General features: G+C 33.0%; 1 protein-coding gene across 2 annotated transcripts in view; it reads left to right on the plus strand.

The window, feature by feature from the left end:
• Positions 1–19,424, plus strand: part of KLHL1 (kelch like family member 1) — a 356,958-nt gene that overhangs the window by 238,208 nt on the left and 99,326 nt on the right. For both annotated transcript variants that reach the window (XM_041730855.1, XM_041730856.1), the window contains exon 6: positions 11,042–11,228. In XM_041730855.1, the coding sequence (XP_041586789.1) occupies positions 11,042–11,228 (187 nt within the window). The remainder of the gene's footprint in view (positions 1–11,041; positions 11,229–19,424) is intronic.

A 19,424-nucleotide genomic window follows, 5' to 3' on the forward strand; every position in this document is an offset into this window, starting at 1 on the left:
TGAATGAATGAATGTGTGCAAAGTCCAGAGCCCACCTAGGATGAAATGAAATTTTTCTGGATGAAGATGATGTTCATGCAGGGCATGCAATAACTTATTTCAGTTTTAGAAATTTTGAGCTTTCAAGATACCTATAGAATAGCAAATCTATATTAAATAACTAAAAATGAATTATAAATTATAGCAGCATTAAACCCCATCCTTTTGTCACTAATAACTGCTATCAGTGATATATGATATGTGCTATTATTTGAGTTAATTTGATGATCTCTACTCATTGTGATTATGTCATTATTCTTCTTTATTTGTACTGTCAGTTCCACCAATTATTTTTCAACTCAAGGCAATCAAATATTCAGAATTCCGAATATTCTGTATCCAGAACAAAATTAATTAGCCTGATCCTTATTTTGTAGATGGTTTCTTCTTGTTCCTCAAATAGTTGAGTATGAGTTATTCAGATATATCTGATGTAAGCAGCAGCATGTCAGTAATTTCTGTTTTTGTTTTGAAATGACAGCACAGAAGAAGACATAGAAAGCTCCACTCTATCCACTTTTTCATTTATTTCAAGACATAAATAATATCTCCATATAGCTTAACCAGAATATAAATAATATATTCAAGTAGTTTAGCCAGAATAGTGATTATGCCAGTAGAAAGGATATATCCATCTCTTAATACGTCATGATTCTAGTCTTTGCCAAAATTATTTTCATTGGATATAAATGGGGTTTTAACTGTACTAAAAAGACCTATCTACTCATATCAATGAATTTCTTTCAGGCTGCAGATTGATATCCTGGCTACAGCTGAGCTAGATCCTCTATTACAAGCTTAGGTTGTTCCAGCCACAGCAGAGACTCAAATAATAGCCAATGAGGCTCTGTGAGTACTGGCTTACCAACTAACTTCTATTCCAAGTTTTCAAAGTAATTGTCCATTTTCTTCTATATCTGTCTTTGAAAATCTGAGAGGAAGGAAACATAGAGAAAACCTCTCTAGGCATGAGGCAGCTTGTATCTTCCTTTGCAAAGCAGAATAACACTACCAGGAGCTCACCGTTTATTATGTTGCTACAGAGTTCTCTGATAACTCTCCTTTCACCAGCGCCGTATACTGACTATTAAACAGGCTCGGGGCTTATTTAGCACTGAATGTGCTCATTAAATCATTGTTTCTCTGTCTTAGAAACTGCTTAATAAAAATACCTGAAAATTTATTTATCAAACCTATTTATAAAATATTGAAGTAGAAAATCACTTTTCCTTGCAGCTTATGGTATATGATAATATTTTATCATTCATCCTATTCATTTTGTCAAGCAGAAAACTTGAAAGACTATATATGAAACTGTCACTTGTTCTCTAAGGACTGTCACTTCTAATAGGAATCAATTTTGTTTTATAGATTCAGATTTCGTGAGTAGATTTTTTTAGCACAACACCCAGGAGCAAAACAAAGGTTTGAAATATTATGAAATAATATGAGGTATATGAAATGTCGCACTGTTATGAATGTAAGGATGTTTTCATAACCTTGATAGCCCAAGGATATAGTGTTGGAAGAGTTAATACTTCCTTTGGTCCATAGTAAGTTTAAATTTATCTTACTTTAGGTGTTTTCTATTATTGCATTGCATATTCCAATGGACTTCCTGACCAGGTGGAAGGTATAGATGTATTTGCTATGCTTTGCACAGATCCTATTAGTCATGTTGCCTTTCAAATTATGTCTTCATTCATGCAGCATTACTCTTCCTTAAGAAATAGCTTACAATATATATTCTTGTTTCTAGCCATTAACATGACAGGAGTTTATTACTGTAATTTATTTCTTCTAAATAACACTATTTTATGATGTTTTTAAAGTCTGTAATGCAAATTTTTATAATATAAATATTTTGACTTTTACTATAAAATTAGAATACTATGCCCTTTATGTAATTAGAAGAGTAGGTCATGTAGCACAGATAAATCAATGCATTTGATTTTGTTTGCTTATGATATAAGAAAGAGTCGTTTACAATGTTAAAGAAGTATGTATACATGCAATTTAGTGCAGAGAATCATGACAAAGATTCTAACCAAGATAGCTTTGTTTTTGACATAGTAAGGAAAAATATACAGAAAGGAGACAATTTTTTTCTGAATGATACAACAATTTATTCTATTTTCTTATTCGAAGGTTGGAAAAACAAGGCTAACTAGATACTTGAATAATGCATTCCATTTTCATGAAACAATACATTTTAGAGTCATAACTTCCAATTTATTGCAAGCATTTGAAGTAAATTCATATAAATACTCTTGGAAAAAATTAAAAAAAATAAATACTCTTGGAAAACTGCAGTTTGAGGAGTGTCTCAGTGTAAATATATAGAATTAAAGCATTCATCAATATTTTCATGTTGCTAAACATGTGGCTATTTTCAGCATGGTTCAATTTCTCAAACCATATTAATTAAATTATTGGCATTTTAATGACACATGTAGAGATCATTTTTAAGAAATAATTGTTTTAATAGTGGAATTTCTTTCCCCGCCCCCCCAACCAAGGTGTAGTGAGTAATAAAGTCAATGGAACTTTAAGAAGAGTATGCAAAAAGACAATAATAATGCTTTACTACACACAATTGCAAAGAACTAGTCTAATCAAAATTCATGAAATTGCTGTACACTGGAATGCTCTAACAAAGTTATTGTCTAGAATTCTAGCTATTAATGAATAAATTATTCTGATTTTTCACATTAGTGAATTCTGAATACCATACATGTCTCTTGAATATGTTCATTCTGCAGCTACAGGTTTGTCCTTTAATTTGTGGATCATTATTTAGTCACAAGGAAAGCCTACCAAGGTGATAGGGAGTTAGGGTATATTTGCAAAGGAACTGCCTGACTGACACAGATCAACCCATTAGAATTTTATGTAATGTTAATTGTTTTTTTTAATTAATTTTTATTGGTGTTCAATTTACCAACATACAGAAAAACACCCATTGCTCATCCCGTCAAGTGTCCACCTCAGTGCCCGTCACCCATTCCCCTCCAACACCCGCCCTCCTCCCCTTCCACCACCCCTAGTTCGTTTCCCAGAGTTAGGAGTCTTTATGTTCTGTCTCCCTTCCTATATTTCCCAACATTTCTTTCCCCTTCCTTTATATTCCCTTTCACTATTATTTATATTCCCCAAATGAATGAGAACATACACTGTTTGTCCTTCTCCGATTGACTTATTTCACTCAGCATAATACCCTCCAGTTCCATCCACATTGAAGCAAATGGTAGGTATTTGTCGTTTCTAATTGCTGAGTAATATTCCATTGTATACATAAACCACATCTTCTTTATCCATTCATCTTTCGATGGACACCGAGGCTCCTTCCACAGTTTGGCTATTGTGGCCATTACTGATAGAAACATCGGGGTGCAGGTGTCCCGACGTTTCATTGCATCTGAATCATTGGGGTAAATCCCCAACAGTGCAATTGCTGGGTCGTAGGGCAGGTCTATTTTTAACTCTTTGAGGAACCTCCACACAGTTTTCCAGAGTGGCTGCACCAGTTCACATTCCCACCAACAGTGTAAGAGGGTTCCCTTTTCTCCACATCCTCTCCAACATTTGTTGTTTCCTGCCTTGTTAATTTTCCCCATTCTCACTGGTGTGAGGTGGTATCTCATTGTGGTTTTGATTTGTATTTCCCTGATGACAAGTGATGCAGAGCATTTTCTCATGTGCATGTTGGCCATGTCCATGTCTTCCTCTGTGAGATTTCTCTTCATGTCTTTTGCCCATTTCATGATTGGATTGTTTGTTTCTTTGGTGTTGAGTTTAATAAGTTCTTTACAGATCTTGGAAACTAGCCCTTTATCTGATACGTCATTTGCAAATATCTTCTCCCATTCTGTAGGTTGTCTTTTAGTTTTGTTGACTGTATCCTTTACTGTGCAAAAGCTTCTTATCTGGATGAAGTCCCAATAGTTCATTTTTGCTTTTGTTTCTTTTGCCTTCGTGGATGTATCTTGCAAGAGGTTACTGTGGCCGAGTTCAAAAAGGGTGTTGCCTGTGTTCTCTTCTATGATTTTGATGGGCTCTTGTCTCACATTTAGATCTCTCATCCATTTTGAGTTTATCTTAGTGTATGGTGAAAGAGAGTGGTCCAGTTTCATTCTTCTGCATGTGGATGTCCAATTTTCCCAACACCATTTATTGAAGAGACTGTCTTTCTTCCAATGGATAGTCTTTCCTCCTTTATCGAATATTAGATGACCGTACAGTTCAGGGTCCACTTCTGGGTTCTCTATTCTGTTCCATTGATCTATGTGTCTGTTTTTGTGCCAGTACCACACTGTCTTGATGACCACAGCTTTGTAGTACAACCTGAAATCTGGCATTATGATGCCCCCAGCTATGGTTTTCTTTTTTAAAATTCCCCTGGCTATTCGGGGTCTTTTCTGATTCCACACAAATCTTAAAATAATTTGTTCTAACTCTCTGAAGAAAGTCCATAGTATTTTGATAGGGATTGCATTAAATGTGTAAATTGCCCTGGATAACATTGACATTTTTACAATATTAATTCTGCCAATCCATGAGCATGGAATATTTTTCCATCTCTTTGTGTCTTCCTCAATTTCTTTCAGAAGTGTTCTATAGTTTTTAGGGTATAGATCTTTTACCTCTTTGGTTAGGTTTATTCCTAGGTATCTTATGGTTTTGGGTGCAATTGTAAATGGGATTGACTCCTTAATTTCTCTTTCTCCAGTCTCATTGTTAGTGTATAGAAATGCCATTGATTTCTGGGCATTGATTTTGTATCCTGCCACGCTACCAAATTGCTGTATGAGTTCTAGCGATCTTGGGGTGGAGGCTTTTGGGTTTTCTATGTAGAGTATCATGTCATCGGCAAAGAGGGAGAGTTTGACTTCTTCTTTGCCAATTTGAATGCCTTTAATGTCTTTTTGTTGTCTGATTGCTGAGGCGAGGACTTCCAGAACTATGTTGAACAGCAGTGGTGAGAGTGGACATCCCTGTCTTGTTCCTGATCTTAGGGGAAAGGCTCCCAGTGCTTCCCCATTGAGAATGATATTTGCTGTGGGCTTTTCATAAATGGCTTTTAAGATGTTGAGGAAAGTTCCCTCTATCCCAACACTCTGAAGGGTTTTGATCAGGAATGGATGCTGTATTTTGTCAAATGCTTTCTCTGCATCTATTGAGAGTATCATATGGTTCTTGGTTTTTCTCTTGCTGATATGATGAATCACATTGATGGTTTTACGAGTGTTGAACCAGCCTTGTGTCCCGGGGATAAATCCTACTTGGTCATGGTGAATAATTTTCTTAATGTGTTGTTGGATCCTATTGGCTAGTATCTTGTTGAGAATTTTTGCATCCATGTTCATCAGGGATTTTGGTCTGTAATTCTCCTTTTTGGTGGGGTCTTTGTCTGGTTTCGGAATTAAGGTGATGCTGGCCTCATAGAACGAATTTGGAAGTACTCCATCTCTTTCTATCTTTCCAAACAGCTTTAGTAGAATAGGTATGATTTCCCTTTTAAACGTTTGATAGAATTCCCCTGGGAAGCCATCTGGCCCTGGACTCTTGTGTCTTGGGAGGTTTTTGATGACTGCTTCAATTTCCTCCCTGGTTATTGGCCTTTTCAGGTATTCTGTTTCTTCCTGCTCCAGTTTTGGTAGTTTGTGGCTTTCCAGGAATGCGTCCATTTCTTCTAGATTTCCTAATTTATTGGCGTACAGCTGTTCATAATATGTTTTTAAAATCGTTTGTATTTCCTTGGTGTTGGTAGTGATCTCTCCTTTCTCATTCATGATTTTATTAATTTGAGTCTTCTCTCTCTTCTTTTTAATAAGGTTGGCTAATGGTTTATCTATTTTATTAATTCTTTCAAAGAACCAACTCCTGGTTCTGTTGATCTGTTCCACAGTTCTTTTGGTCTCGATTTCATTTAGTTCTGCTCGAATTTTAATTAACTCTCTTCTTCTGCTGGGGGTGGGGTCCAATTGTTGCTTTTTCTCTAGTTCCTTTATGTGTAAGGTGAGCTTTTGAATTTGAGTTCTTTCCAGTTTTTGAATGGATGCTTGTATTGCAATGTATTTCCCCCTCAGGACTGCTTTTGCTGCATCCCAAAGATTTTGAACGGTTGTATCTTCATTCTCATTAGTTTCCATGAATGTTTTTAATTCTTCCTTAATTTCCTGGTTGACCTTTTCATCTTTTAGCAGGATGGTCCTTAACCTCCACGTGTTTGTGGTCCTTCCAAATTTCTTGTTGTGATTAAGTTCTAATTTCAAGGCATTATGATCTGAGAATATACAGGGGACTATCCCGATCTTTTGGTATCGGTTCAGACCCGATTTGTGACCCAGTATGTGGTCTATTCTGGAGAAAGTTCCATGTGCACTTGAGAAGAATGTGTATTCAGTTGAGTTTGGATGTAAAGTTCTGTAGATATCTGTGAAATTCATCTGGTCCAGTGGATTTCAAGGAATCCAAAGAAGCTCTCGTTTCTTTGGATATGTTGTGCTTAGAAGACCTATCTAGTATAGAAAGAGCTAGATTGAAGTCACCAAGTATAAGTGTATTATTATCAAAGTATTTCTTCAGTTTGGTTATTAATTGGTTTAAATATTTGGCAGCTCCCACATTCGGGGCATATATATTGAGGATTGTTAAGTCCTCTTGTTGGATAGATCCTTTGAGTATGAGATAGTGTCCCTCTTCATCTCTCACTATAGTCTTCAGGGTAAATTTTAATTTATCTGATATAAGGATGGCTACCCCTGCTTTCTTTTGAGGACCATTTGGATGGTAAATGGTTCTCCAACCTTTTATTTTCAGGTTGTAGGTGTCCTTCTGTCTAAAATGAGTCTCTTGTAGACAGCAAATAGATGGGTCCTGCTTTTTTATCCAGTCTGAAACCCTGTGCCTTTTGATGGGGTCATTAAGCCCGTTCACGCTCAGAGTTACTATTGACAGATATGTTAATTGTTTTTTTTTTAAGATTGTATTTATTTATTCATGAGAGAGACACACAGAGAGAGGCAGAGACATAGGCAGAGGGAGAAGCAGGCTCCCTGCAGGGGCTTGATGTGGAACTCAATCCCGGGACTGGGGATCACACCCCTAGCCAAAGACAGATGCTCAACCACTGAGCCTGCCAGGTGTCCCTGTTAATTGTTAATATACACTATTCTGTTCTTCTTATTGAGTCTCAGATATTTTAATTTATGATCTCTTTTTATTGACTAAATATTCTGAAACATTATTGTTTGTAGAGAGTAGGATCTTTTCTTGAGGTTTAATACACAATTTATAATGATGTAGTCAATGATTGTTCTAACAGTGAAAATTTTGTGAAACATCCAAGAATTTAAGTTGTAAAATAAGTATTATGATCATCCTTGACTGGAAGAGGTATGTATGGTTGATAGTATCCTAGGAACAAAATCTAATTTGTAGGCAATTATTGTACAAATCCTTGTATATAAACATGAGTATGTTTCTAAGTAGTATATAATTATCAAAATATTGATATATTTTGTAAATTTGAGTGGCAAAGGAGCTGTCACAATAGTTTAGATTTAATTAAAAATTGAAGAATATAAAAAAAACTATTTTCCATTTTATAGGGAAGAGCAATACTTGTGTTAATCTTGGATCACTGCAAAAATCTAAAGATAGCTCAAGTTTAAAAGACAGCTTAACCATTTTATTTTTCTGAATTTGTTTTAATTTGGGATGAAATATGATACTAAAAAGTGTTGTCAGAGGAGATGAAATATAGACACAGTCAATACACAACAATAAGTAAAAACAATATATTTATAAATATATTTTATATATACATATATAAATATTTTATATATATTTTTTATTTATAAATAATTCAGTTAAAAAATAAAATAAAATTTAAAAATTGCCAAATGATTAGGGATATGCCACAACTAAGAAATACTACACAATGCTCTGTTAATAAAAGGAAAAAATTATTTAAGAACAGAATACCTTTGCTATTTTAAAGAAATAAATTACAAATTTTAGTTTTATTTTGTATATCTTCCTTGTCATATTTTGAAATAATTTATAATAATTTTCATTGTGCATAAATCTATGATCAATGAACAATTAATTTCTCTTTAAAAATATAATTTGAAAGTATTATAAATTAAGTACTTAGGGTTGACTGTCTTCTGATACTGTATTTTGGTGAAATTCCTCAAGTTTTCTTTTATAGTTACTTATTTTTTATGAAAAATTTGAAAGAATCCTTATTTATCTTTGCATTGTGTGTTTAGAAATACATATATAGCTATTTGAGTAGATTTTGAAATTAATATTTTTAATATTAGCTTTATAATGTCATTCATTCTCTTAATCTATGTCCATTTTATATTTATAAAATAAGGTACCAGGAAAAGTTAAAAATATTTCAGTGACCAATATTTCTAACCAAAGTTAGAAATATTCCAGTGACCAATACTAAAAGGTATTTAAAAATTAACCTTAACAAATTAATTTAATATTAACCTATTGTAAAGTTTACTGAAGAAATAAAAACTATAATGCAAGCTAACAACTGTCCTTTTTATATGTAGGATTACAAGAACTCACAAGACTGAATCATTATAAAAGATATAACTTATTGAAATTTCTTTAAACAATATTATATCTTGGTAATCTTAAACTGTTTACTGAACTAATTATACCTTATTGGACCCATAAAACTAATGTGCACATTTGTTTAAAGATTAAAATATAAGAAATTAAACCCAAGTCTTGTATTTATTTAAATATTGTCCTAGCCTTATTTGTGCATGGCAACAAAATAAAAAAGAAGGCATTAGAGGTACTTTTAAGCTAAAACTAGTACTTTGATTACGTAAAAGAGTCATCTACATATTAGGAATAATGTATGAATTCTTTTTAATATAAATGACACCTACTCATATGTCAAATTTTAAAATATTTACACCTATGCCATGAATCTGTTTACCTAAAACCTAATCACTTACCCTTCCATTTAAACTTTTTGATTATGAATTATAGTCTTCCAAAAAAAATGTAGAAATGAAGAATATATCTTTTTAATTTTTTCTTTTTTTTTAATTTTTTTTTCTTTTTACCCCTTTTATTTGATACTTAACTGGATAAGATACTCCTGGAGTGCGCTCCTAATTAAAAAAAAAAATGATTTCTTGTGATCAATTAATCCCAAAATTTCTCCAAAAAGGTGAAAAAGGGAGAGAAGAGGAGATAAAAAAGAAGAATTAATGGGAACCAAGTTCAGCCATATCTACATTTATCACTGGAAAAGCTAATTGTTTTCCTTTTAAGGAAAGGAAAAGGCTTAAATGTAGAAATATTATACTTTGATACACAGATGACCAAAAGTCATATCAAAATATATTTTTCTTTCACTTTATAAAGACCACTAGGGTCTTCTTAGAAATAGATATTCTCTTACGTCTTAATTTTTTTTTAATTACTGAAAGAGTAAAAGATAGTCTTTTAAAAATCCATCAGAGATCTGCTGTCCTATTCCATACTAAAAAAAAAAAATTGTTTTTCCTTGATTAACGTTCAGAATGAAAGTGGGTAGGAAGGCAACTAAGATTTCAGTATACAAAAAGTTCAACGTAGCCAAGAATTTAATTGAATATCTTCCTTCTGTATTCCAAAGTATTTTGGAAGCCCTATACATTACATTCCTTATTCAGCCTCAGAGCTATTGTTCTTTCTCACGTTAATACGTTATCTCATGTGTTTTATGTTTTTCTTGTCACCTCCAACAATGTATGTATCATGATGTCTAAATAAATTTACTTAATTAAGGTTACAATGTTAAAATTAATTATTTAGTTATATGCCACTATCATATATTACCTCATTCACTCAATATGTATATATATATATATGTGTGTGTACAGATTTGGTAAAGTGTCTTATTGATGTGGAACAAAAGGTCAGTGTATTAATATTAAATTTTTAACTTCTTAATTTTCTAAATCTATGTGACAGATTTAAGTGTCACTTGATATGAAACATTGATTTATTAAGAAAAAGAAAGTGATATTGAAAGAATCCCAGAAAAAAAAAAAGAGAGAGAGAGAGAATCTAAATAGAAACAGAAGAAGAGGGAAAAAAAGGTATTTTGGATATATTCATAGAAATGTACACAGAAGAATTTGGGGGGATGAAACCCTGGTGTAGCAAAAGAGGAATATAATATAGCTTCAAACATCTGATCATACTCTATTCCTTCCTCGGGTGCTGGATTTTTTGGTATAAAATTTTTAAATTTCACTATTGGAAACTTTACTTTGTTTACTATACAACTTTCTAGCTGCTTGCATACTTAGAGAGATAAGGACAATTGGTTTCATTTTTATTGATTTTTTAAAACGATTTTATCTATTTATTCATGAGAGACATAGTGTGAGGCTCAGAGACATAGGAAGGGGGAGAAGAAGGCTTCCTGCAGAAAGTCTGATGTGGAACTTGATCCCAGGACCCTGGGATCATGACCGGAGCCAAATGTTGACGCTCAACCACCGAGCCACCCAGGTGCCCCTGATTTTTTTTTTTTAATTTAAGGGGACTATCTTAAATATGTGAATGTTTATGAAGATTGTTACAATGAATTTGTTGAAGGATATTTTAAAATTTCTTTCTCTACACAGGTTTATGGCCAACACAGGCAACTATTTTCAATTTATAAACAGGTTTCAGAAGAGGAAAGGGAATGGAAAAAGTGATCTCTAGAAGTTCTTTTATGCTCTATGTAATAAAATGATAATAAATTGAATTGAATATAAAATAAAATCCATTCCATTTTTCATGGAAGCCTTCCATTTTACTCATATTTATTTTTATTTGTCAATGTGATTAATTCTTATTATACTTTGCATCCTTCTCAATATAGGGGTAATATCATAGGCATTGAGTTTCTAATTTTAACTACTGATATTATATACTTATTCCTATAAAAACATTAACAGGGATTATGTATTATTCACAGATATTGGCTGACCTAGAAAACCATGCATTATTTAAGAATGATCTGGAATGTCAAAAGCTGATTCTGGAAGCAATGAAATATCATCTGTTGCCAGAAAGAAGAACTTTAATGCAAAGTCCAAGAACTAAACCTAGAAAATCTACAGTTGGAACTCTATATGCTGTAGGAGGAATGGATAACAACAAAGGTATACAATTCTTGATCTCTATGTAATACAAACCCGGTATCATACCATGGCACCATTTTAATATCATAATCTGTATAATACCAACAAATCTCATATGCTTTATACATTAAGATTTAATATAAAGGGAAAAAATTAAAGAATATCTCTTTTTTTCCAGTCTGCATTTGCTGCTTCTGCTTATTATTTATCTTTAAATCCTTTATCTCATGTGCATTATGTGCCAGACTTCATATGAAATGAAAAGGGGATTTAAAGCAGTTACTTGCAAAACACAGGCTAAATAATGTGTTGGATATATTGACAACTATATTTCAATTCTAAGCAAAGAAAATGTAATGTGCCAGGCACATGCTTGCCGAGAGCAATATTATGAAGAAGAGTTTCTTTTGAGGCATTTAGAATCTCATACAGAAACCAGGCAAATAGACAACTATACAGGAGTGTGATAATTGCAGCAGTTATATTTTACAAACTTAATTGTAATTCCAATTTGGGCCTTCAAAAGGCCCGCATTGTCTTGTGGTTACATAAGACAAATAATTTAATTGTCATATGTTTGCATCTGATGAGTGATAGAATTATCCACAATATATATATTTTAAATTTTTTTTCTTATTTGGGAGAGAGAGAATGAGAGTACACAAGTGGGCAGGAGGGGCAAAAGGACAAGGAGAAGCAGACTCCCCACTGAGCAGGAAGCCTGATGCAGGGCATGATTCCAGAACCCAGAATCATGACCTGAGCTGAAGGCAACCACTTAACTAACTGAGCCACCCAGGTGCCCCAATCCTCAATATGTTTAATGTACATATAAAAGTTATAGTTGGCAACTATAGACTGTGGGTTACATCTTTGATCTGTATTGAAGAACTTTGTTATTAAAGAATTAGAAGGAAGGAACAAGGGACATCTGGGTGGCTCAGTCTATTAAGCCTCCAATTCTTGGTTTCAGTTAGGGTCTTGATCTCAGGGTCCTGGAATTGAGCCCTACCTTGGGCTCCATACTCTGTGCTGTCTTCTTGTCCCTGTCCTTCTGCTCTTCCCCATGTGCTCTCTCTCTTTTGTCTCTCTCTCTCTCTCTCATAAATTTGTTTTAAAAGAAGGAAGCAATGAAACTTACTTCCACCATTGTGAAGTGAAATCCCAAAACAACAGTTCATTTATTACCTAAATAAACAATTCATATGATCAATAGGGAAAGACACATATTTCCATATTTTTGTCTGTCCTGAAGCTCTTGTGGCCATTAGGTGGGTTTTCACTAGTTTAAATTTTTTTCAGAAGTTTAATTCCTATTTCTTGGGACACTGATTTTTAGTAATCATCACATTAAAAGAGTACTAGAGAATTTATATTTATATGTATGTTATATATTATATATATATTATATATACAACTGTCAGTTAAAGGGAATAAATAACCTTTTGCTTTAAGAAGCAGGGAAATGGCATTCACCTCTCTCTCTCTCCTCTTCTTCCAATTTTTACTAAGTCTTTAGCATATGTTATTACATAAGAGAACATATCAGAGAGTTTCACAAAGAGTGGCTCAAAACCCTCTTTTGTAAGGTGGTGAAATAGAAAAAAATTTTATCAAATACAAATCTGATCAAAAAATTGTCAGAACTTGTACTAAAATTCCAAAGAAATTTTTTCAAACTAAGAAAGTTTCTGAAGAAAAAGAAGAGGAAGAGGAGGGAAAAGAGGGAAAAGGAGGAGGAGGTGGATGAAGAGTATTGAACCTCGTTTCCTTCTGATTAGGAGTAAATAATAAACACAATTTAAAATAGGTATAAAAATTACTATACAATTAAGGAATCAAACAACATGACTAAATTTGCATATTAAAATCTGGTGACTTTAAATTGTTGTAGCATAAAAGACTATGAGACTATGGAGTTTACTGAGTTAAACTGTTGACAGCTTTTTAATTTCTCTAAGCAGTCTTTTTTAAATTCTTTAAATTCTTTAAAAAATTGATCTTAGGGATTCTGAGTCTCTTTCACTTTAGAATCGAATAACACCAACAATTTAGCTATTGTTACACATATTCGGTAAGGTAGAGGCTTAACATAATATAATACAGGAGGTTTAAACAGATATTCTACATTAAATCAGTAATATGATGGGAAAAAATTATTTGAAGGAACTTTAAGAAATTTTTACCATATCCTTAGCCCTATCAAGATGAGATGTTAATATCCCGTAAACTTAGATAAAAATCTGATACTTAATACCAAACCTCAGAGAGCCTATTTTTCCTAGTGAAGCAGAAACATAAAAGCCCAATGTTTCAAGGGATTTCAAGAGCAAATAGAACATTTTCACGGTAATCTCTCCTATTTGTATCATGCTTTTACTGCTTTAATAGTGCTTTCTACAGCTTATTAACTTTTATCTTTAAATAGGCATTAAGATTTTATCTTAAAATTGTGTTTTCTTGGAAGGTAATGAGGAAAAGGGAATAAAATGTAAAAATAAAAAAAGAATAATCAGAAGAAACAAAAAAATAGAATTTACTTGGCATAATTAATATGAAAAAATAATCTATATGTAATAGTGTGGTTTTTTGAAGTTATTGACATACTTATATTGTGCCTTATAAAGGGCTATATAAACATTTCGTTGGGATTCCTCTTCAGTTCCATAATTACTGAGATAATATATCAAATGAAATCAATAAACTATGGATAAAATACTTGCAGATTTTCCATAGACATGAAAATTCAGAGCACTGGCCTCTCCTCTCTCTCTTCTCATAGTCATATATATATATGTACAAAAAAAGTCATATATATATATAATATATATATACACATTCCGTACTGATGAAAGTATTTTATGTGTTAAGAACTTGCGTACTGTGTTGAATACTATGAATATAAACCTAACCTCACAGAGCTACCAAGTTCATCCGGGAAAACAGATAGTATACAAAATACTTGCAAATGAAATGAATGTTACAAGAAGGGAATTGCAAGTAGAATGAGTATAATGCCTGTGGAGCAAACCTGTTCTAGTCTAGAAAAGTAAGGAAGTATAGAAAAAGTGTCTCTTCCTATTGTTTTTCTAGCTGAAATCTAAAGAATTATTAGGGATTACTTTAATACCTTATTGAAATGGAAGGATGGTCTTGCCGGTAAGTTCCAGACTGCAGGTACATCAAATACGAAGGTTTACAGTTGAAGAAAAGTGACATCTTCAAAAAAAAAAATGGAGACAAATCCTTTATACCTGATTATGGACAATAGAGAAATGAAAGCATGGTTGTTAGTGGAGGAGAAGCACAGTGGGCTTCAGTGAGACACTTTAGAGGATCAATTCTGATTTGAAACCACAGAGGTCTTGGAAGGCTGGTGATGTTCCTAGTGGAGAAAGCAGTTTGTCAGAATCAGAGAGATGCCTATTCAAATACTTTATATCCATTTTGGTATAAATTATATTCATTAAGTGACATGGAGTATTATGTAAAGAGGTTAAACTAAATTGCATCAAGGCATTCCAACACAGTTGGTAAAAAAGGGCCTCTCAGGGGACTCAGCAGAAACCTGGGCTGACCTTTCTAATTTGGAACAAGGCCAAGCAACTTAGGAACTTTGGAGACATGAGACTATCAGGGTTCTGTGAAATAACAGGGATATGACATAAAGTGGGATTTAGATATTCATATAAATAACATATTTATATCACGTGTATGGTAAATGCTTTTTATGCTAATATGAACATTCAAAAATGATGAATCAAACAGAAAAAAGAATCAAGCCATAAATAGAAATTTGCAATGTGTTTTAGAAAGTATGATTTAATTTACTCTTAGAACAGGAAAATGCTGAAAAATAAATCTTTAAGAATGTAATAATTTATAGCATATTTTAAAGCCAATTAAAACATTATTATAATATTCATATTTGTTCTACTATGAATTGAGAAATGAGGGGACATAAAATTAAATATGATTTTTAAAAAGGCAATAAATACAAGCTGTTTTTATAAGGAAAAAGTTTTTTTTAAATAATGTCAACTGAAATCAAATGCAGATTTAAATTAATGAAGTAAATTATATTGATCAATTTGCTGTTATTTTGGTAAGAACTTTATTACAAATCACACAGTAATCATCATAAAAATTTTAGAAAGTTGATTTAAAGGTAAAACACTAATTACTTCCAAGTGTTTACATTGACTTACATTTATGTATGATTTATATAAGCTATGAAATAAAATTTGGCAGTAGTATTTAACGGAAAATATTTGCATCAAAATATTTTTATTGGAATTACATTCTGATACTGACTGATTTTTTTGGAGTTAATTTCTTCTGTCTACTAGTGTACGAATTGAAAATCTGATAAATATATAATAGCATAGATAAGAAAAATCAGCTTATCACTAAAGTATAATCATAATCATTTAGGAATAATAAAATTCATCAATTTTAATAGAATAGTGTATTTCCTTTCTCAAATTTCTATGTATATGTGTGTGATTGTGTACAGCCATAACTATCTATCTATATTTATTTAGAGATATATCTATCAACATTTGTCTTCATATGCCTCTGTGATTATCTAGATAGGTATCTAAATATAAATATATGTAGATTTATAATCTTTAAAATTGTTATTTTTGTTGCTTTTATTCATTATTTATATTTTATGTGTAAATTTATATTTCATTACAATTTTAAAATACATCATATCAAGAAGCTCACTAATCTTACATGGAAATGCCACAGTTTGAGTTTAATCCTGTTATTAAACACTTGGTGGGATCCAATTCTTTTTACTCAAAATAATGCCATCCTAGGGGATCCCTGGGTGGCTCAGCAGTTTGGCACCTGCCTTTGGCCCAGGGCCTGATCCTGGGGACTGGGGACCCCGGATCAAGTCCCACATCAGGCTTCCTGCATGGAACCTGCTTCTCCCTCTGCCTCTCTCTCTCTTTCTCTCTGTCTCTCCTGAATAAATGATAAAATCTTTAAAAAATAATAATAATTTCTCCCTCTGCCTCTCTCTCTCTTTCTCTCTGTCTCTCCTGAATAAATGATAAAATCTTTAAAAAATAATAATAGTGCCATCATTAGTATCTGCATGTATTAAGAGTCTTTCCTAACCTTTGAGTGTCCTTTATAAAGATTTCTAGAGAAATATTACTGGGTAGGAAAGTAATGTTGTTGTGACAGATGAGCCTATTTCTTTCTAGAAAGTTTGTAAGAATTTATGGCATCCTCAAATTATATAATAATGCCAGTTTAAGTGCCTTTGCAACCAATTTTCTGCCTTAAAAAAATAAAAATTTTCTAGTGTGATAGAAAAAAATGTACAATGACAAATGTACATATTCTTATCATTATGTTTATATTTCTCTTCCTAACAGTGAAACTGAGTTTTTTGTATATTGAATTTTTATGTATAAAATCATGTACCTAATGATATAGAATGACATATTAGTTATTCTTTTCTAATTATTATAAAATTTATTTCAGCTAATTGCCTATATTATATATTTATTTTATTTTAAGATTTTATTTATTTATTCATGAGAGACACACAGAGAGAGAGGCAGAGACAGAAGCAGGCTCCACGCAGGGAGCCTGACATGGGACTCGATCCTGGGTCTCCAGGATCAGGCCCTGGGCCGAAGGCGGCACTAAACCACTGAGCTACCCGGGCTGCCCACCTATATTATATAGTTTAAAGTTTATGACGTGATCCTTTCATTTTTAAGAGGCATAATGATAATATTTTACATTTACTGTAAATTTGTAATAGGGAACGTAGCATTACTTGGCAATTCTGGAAGAATGATGCCTCTTGTGTATTAAAATAGAGACTGTGGATAACATGAAGTAGTCTCAGAGAGAAATTACTTTCCTTTTGGCAGACACTTGAGTAAGGGGAAAACCCTTCTTCCAAATCAGGATTGGATTGATTGGAGACTAAAAGGCAGGATTTGTGAGAGCTACTGTTCTCCTGGTTTGTTTTCAATCTTTACATAAGAGCTGGCCCTCCACAGTGGCCCTGAATAACCTTTCATTTTCAAATGCAGATTTAAAGGAAGAGCTCTACCTCATTTTTAGCATTTTAGCTGCCATCTTCTGCCTGGATTTCTGCCTCTCATCAGATATGTGTTAGATCTCAGCAAATGCATATAGAGGACAAGCAACAATGCCCTGCTATTCTCTTTTTGGAGTCTAAGCAACTAATTGCCTTGATTGTCTAGAACTGCAGGGAAGTGTCTTCCCGGAGCCATGAGACTCCCAATAAACTGGAGCCAAATATTCCCAGGGCTCTCAGCCTCAGGCTGCTTATGAAATCTGAATTTTTTAAGGAGAAAATGACAAAGAATGTGAAACTCATTTCAATTCACACCCCTTCTATGGGTCTTTGACCTCTTAAATGGTTGCTGTCTTTTTTTTTTTTTTTTTTAGTCTCTAAAGTCTTTAAACAGATCATTTTTGCATTTAAAACTGTCCCTTTATTGTTACATGAAGATAGTCTGTCTTATGCAAGTTTATACATCATCATCATTAAGAGCAGAGGCCCCTGTGGATTTGTAATTTCACCGATTTTCATTTCTGAAAGTTCCCTCTTTTTCTTGAGATTTATAATTGTTTATGTTCTCATCTTATTTTGTAATTTCATCTATTATTTGTCTAAGTGTTTTGCATGTTTAATTTAAATCCTGTAATGAATAATTTCAAAATCTAAAGTGTGAGGGTCTAAACCCGTTGTCTGTTGTTACTGACAAGTCTCATTTTTTGTTAGTTTGATTCTTTTTGTGTTGAGTGATATTACTTTGAAGCCATGGTTGCATTTACTCTGTGGGGCCTTGGGGTCCTAATTTGGGGATGCTTTCATCCTGCAAAGATGAGTTAGCTTCAATCAAGAACCGAGGGCACCACTGACCACTCTAACATCCATCTTTAAAGCTCCAGGCTTCACACAAAGTCTCGGGTTCACTCTTCCGGGTTCTGTTAGGCCCAGGGCAGGTGCTTCAGATCCTATCACAGGTAGGATAGTGCCAGGGAAGTGCTGACTTTTGAATTCAGTTAGCTCTTTCTCAGGTTACCTCACTGTTATTTCAGCTATTTGGTTGTGTCCTTGCAGGGTCTTTTTCTCACTTTCATTTAAACAGGCAATGCCAAAAAATAGTGTTATTGTTGTAATTTGCCCAAGTGTATTGGTGTTATAACCAGAGGACATGTCAGCATGTCTTCTGTTCTCCAGTAAACAGAAGCCTCTGTTTTCTTTCTTTTCCATTTAGAATTTTTCTCCATAGATTACTTCACTTGATTTATGTCCTATCCTTTTGGAATGTAGGTATTTTGTTTGGAATTAAACTACTGGCAACCTGACATTTCCCTCCCTTTCACATATTTATAAAGTAGATCGTCAACATTTCCATGGTTAAATAATTTTTGAGTATTCACAAATTTAGTAATACTATTCAAATATAATTTAGCAATTTAAACAATAATGCCAGTTAATCTCTAAAATAGAGATTATAATTCTAACTCAAAGCACTAAATTAGATCATGTAATAAATTAGAACGGCCCGGATATAATGTAGATGATGACTCACTAACAATTTGATCAAATCCCTGCACATTCTTCTTACAGTAAATGTAATTCAAACTCATGCCTGAGCTTAATTAGAAAGTGAAACATGTCTTGAATCTGAAGGATCATTAGTAAATATTCATAATTACAAGTAAAAATTCATGAGTATATTTGTTCTAATGTAATAGATTAACTCCCTTTCCTGAATTAAAAGCAAACTAGAGACAGAAACTTTTCTTTTCTTCTTAATTTTTTTAGACAGTGGGGGAGTAGAGAAAGGATAGACAGAGATGGAGAGAGAATCTTGAGCAGGCTCCACACCCAGAGTGGAGCCCAACAAAAGTTCAATCTCACGACCCTGAGATCATGACCTGAGCCTTTGAAACCAAGAGTCTGATGCTTAAGGACTAAGCCATCCAGGCACCCCAGGAACTTTACATTTCTAACTTCCAGTACATTGTTGCTTCTAGTAGGCTTTCAGTAAATATTTGCCATATTTAAATTACAACTTATTTAACTGATCTTAGTAGATGTCCAAAATGAACAAATCTCATATATATGTATATGAAGCATTAACTTTTAAGTATAACATTTATCAAGGTAAACTTTGTGTTTATATGAAATTCTCCTTTATT

The sequence above is a fragment of the Vulpes lagopus genome, chromosome 16, assembly GCF_018345385.1.
Source record: "Vulpes lagopus strain Blue_001 chromosome 16, ASM1834538v1, whole genome shotgun sequence".
Lineage (NCBI taxonomy): Eukaryota > Metazoa > Chordata > Mammalia > Carnivora > Canidae > Vulpes > Vulpes lagopus.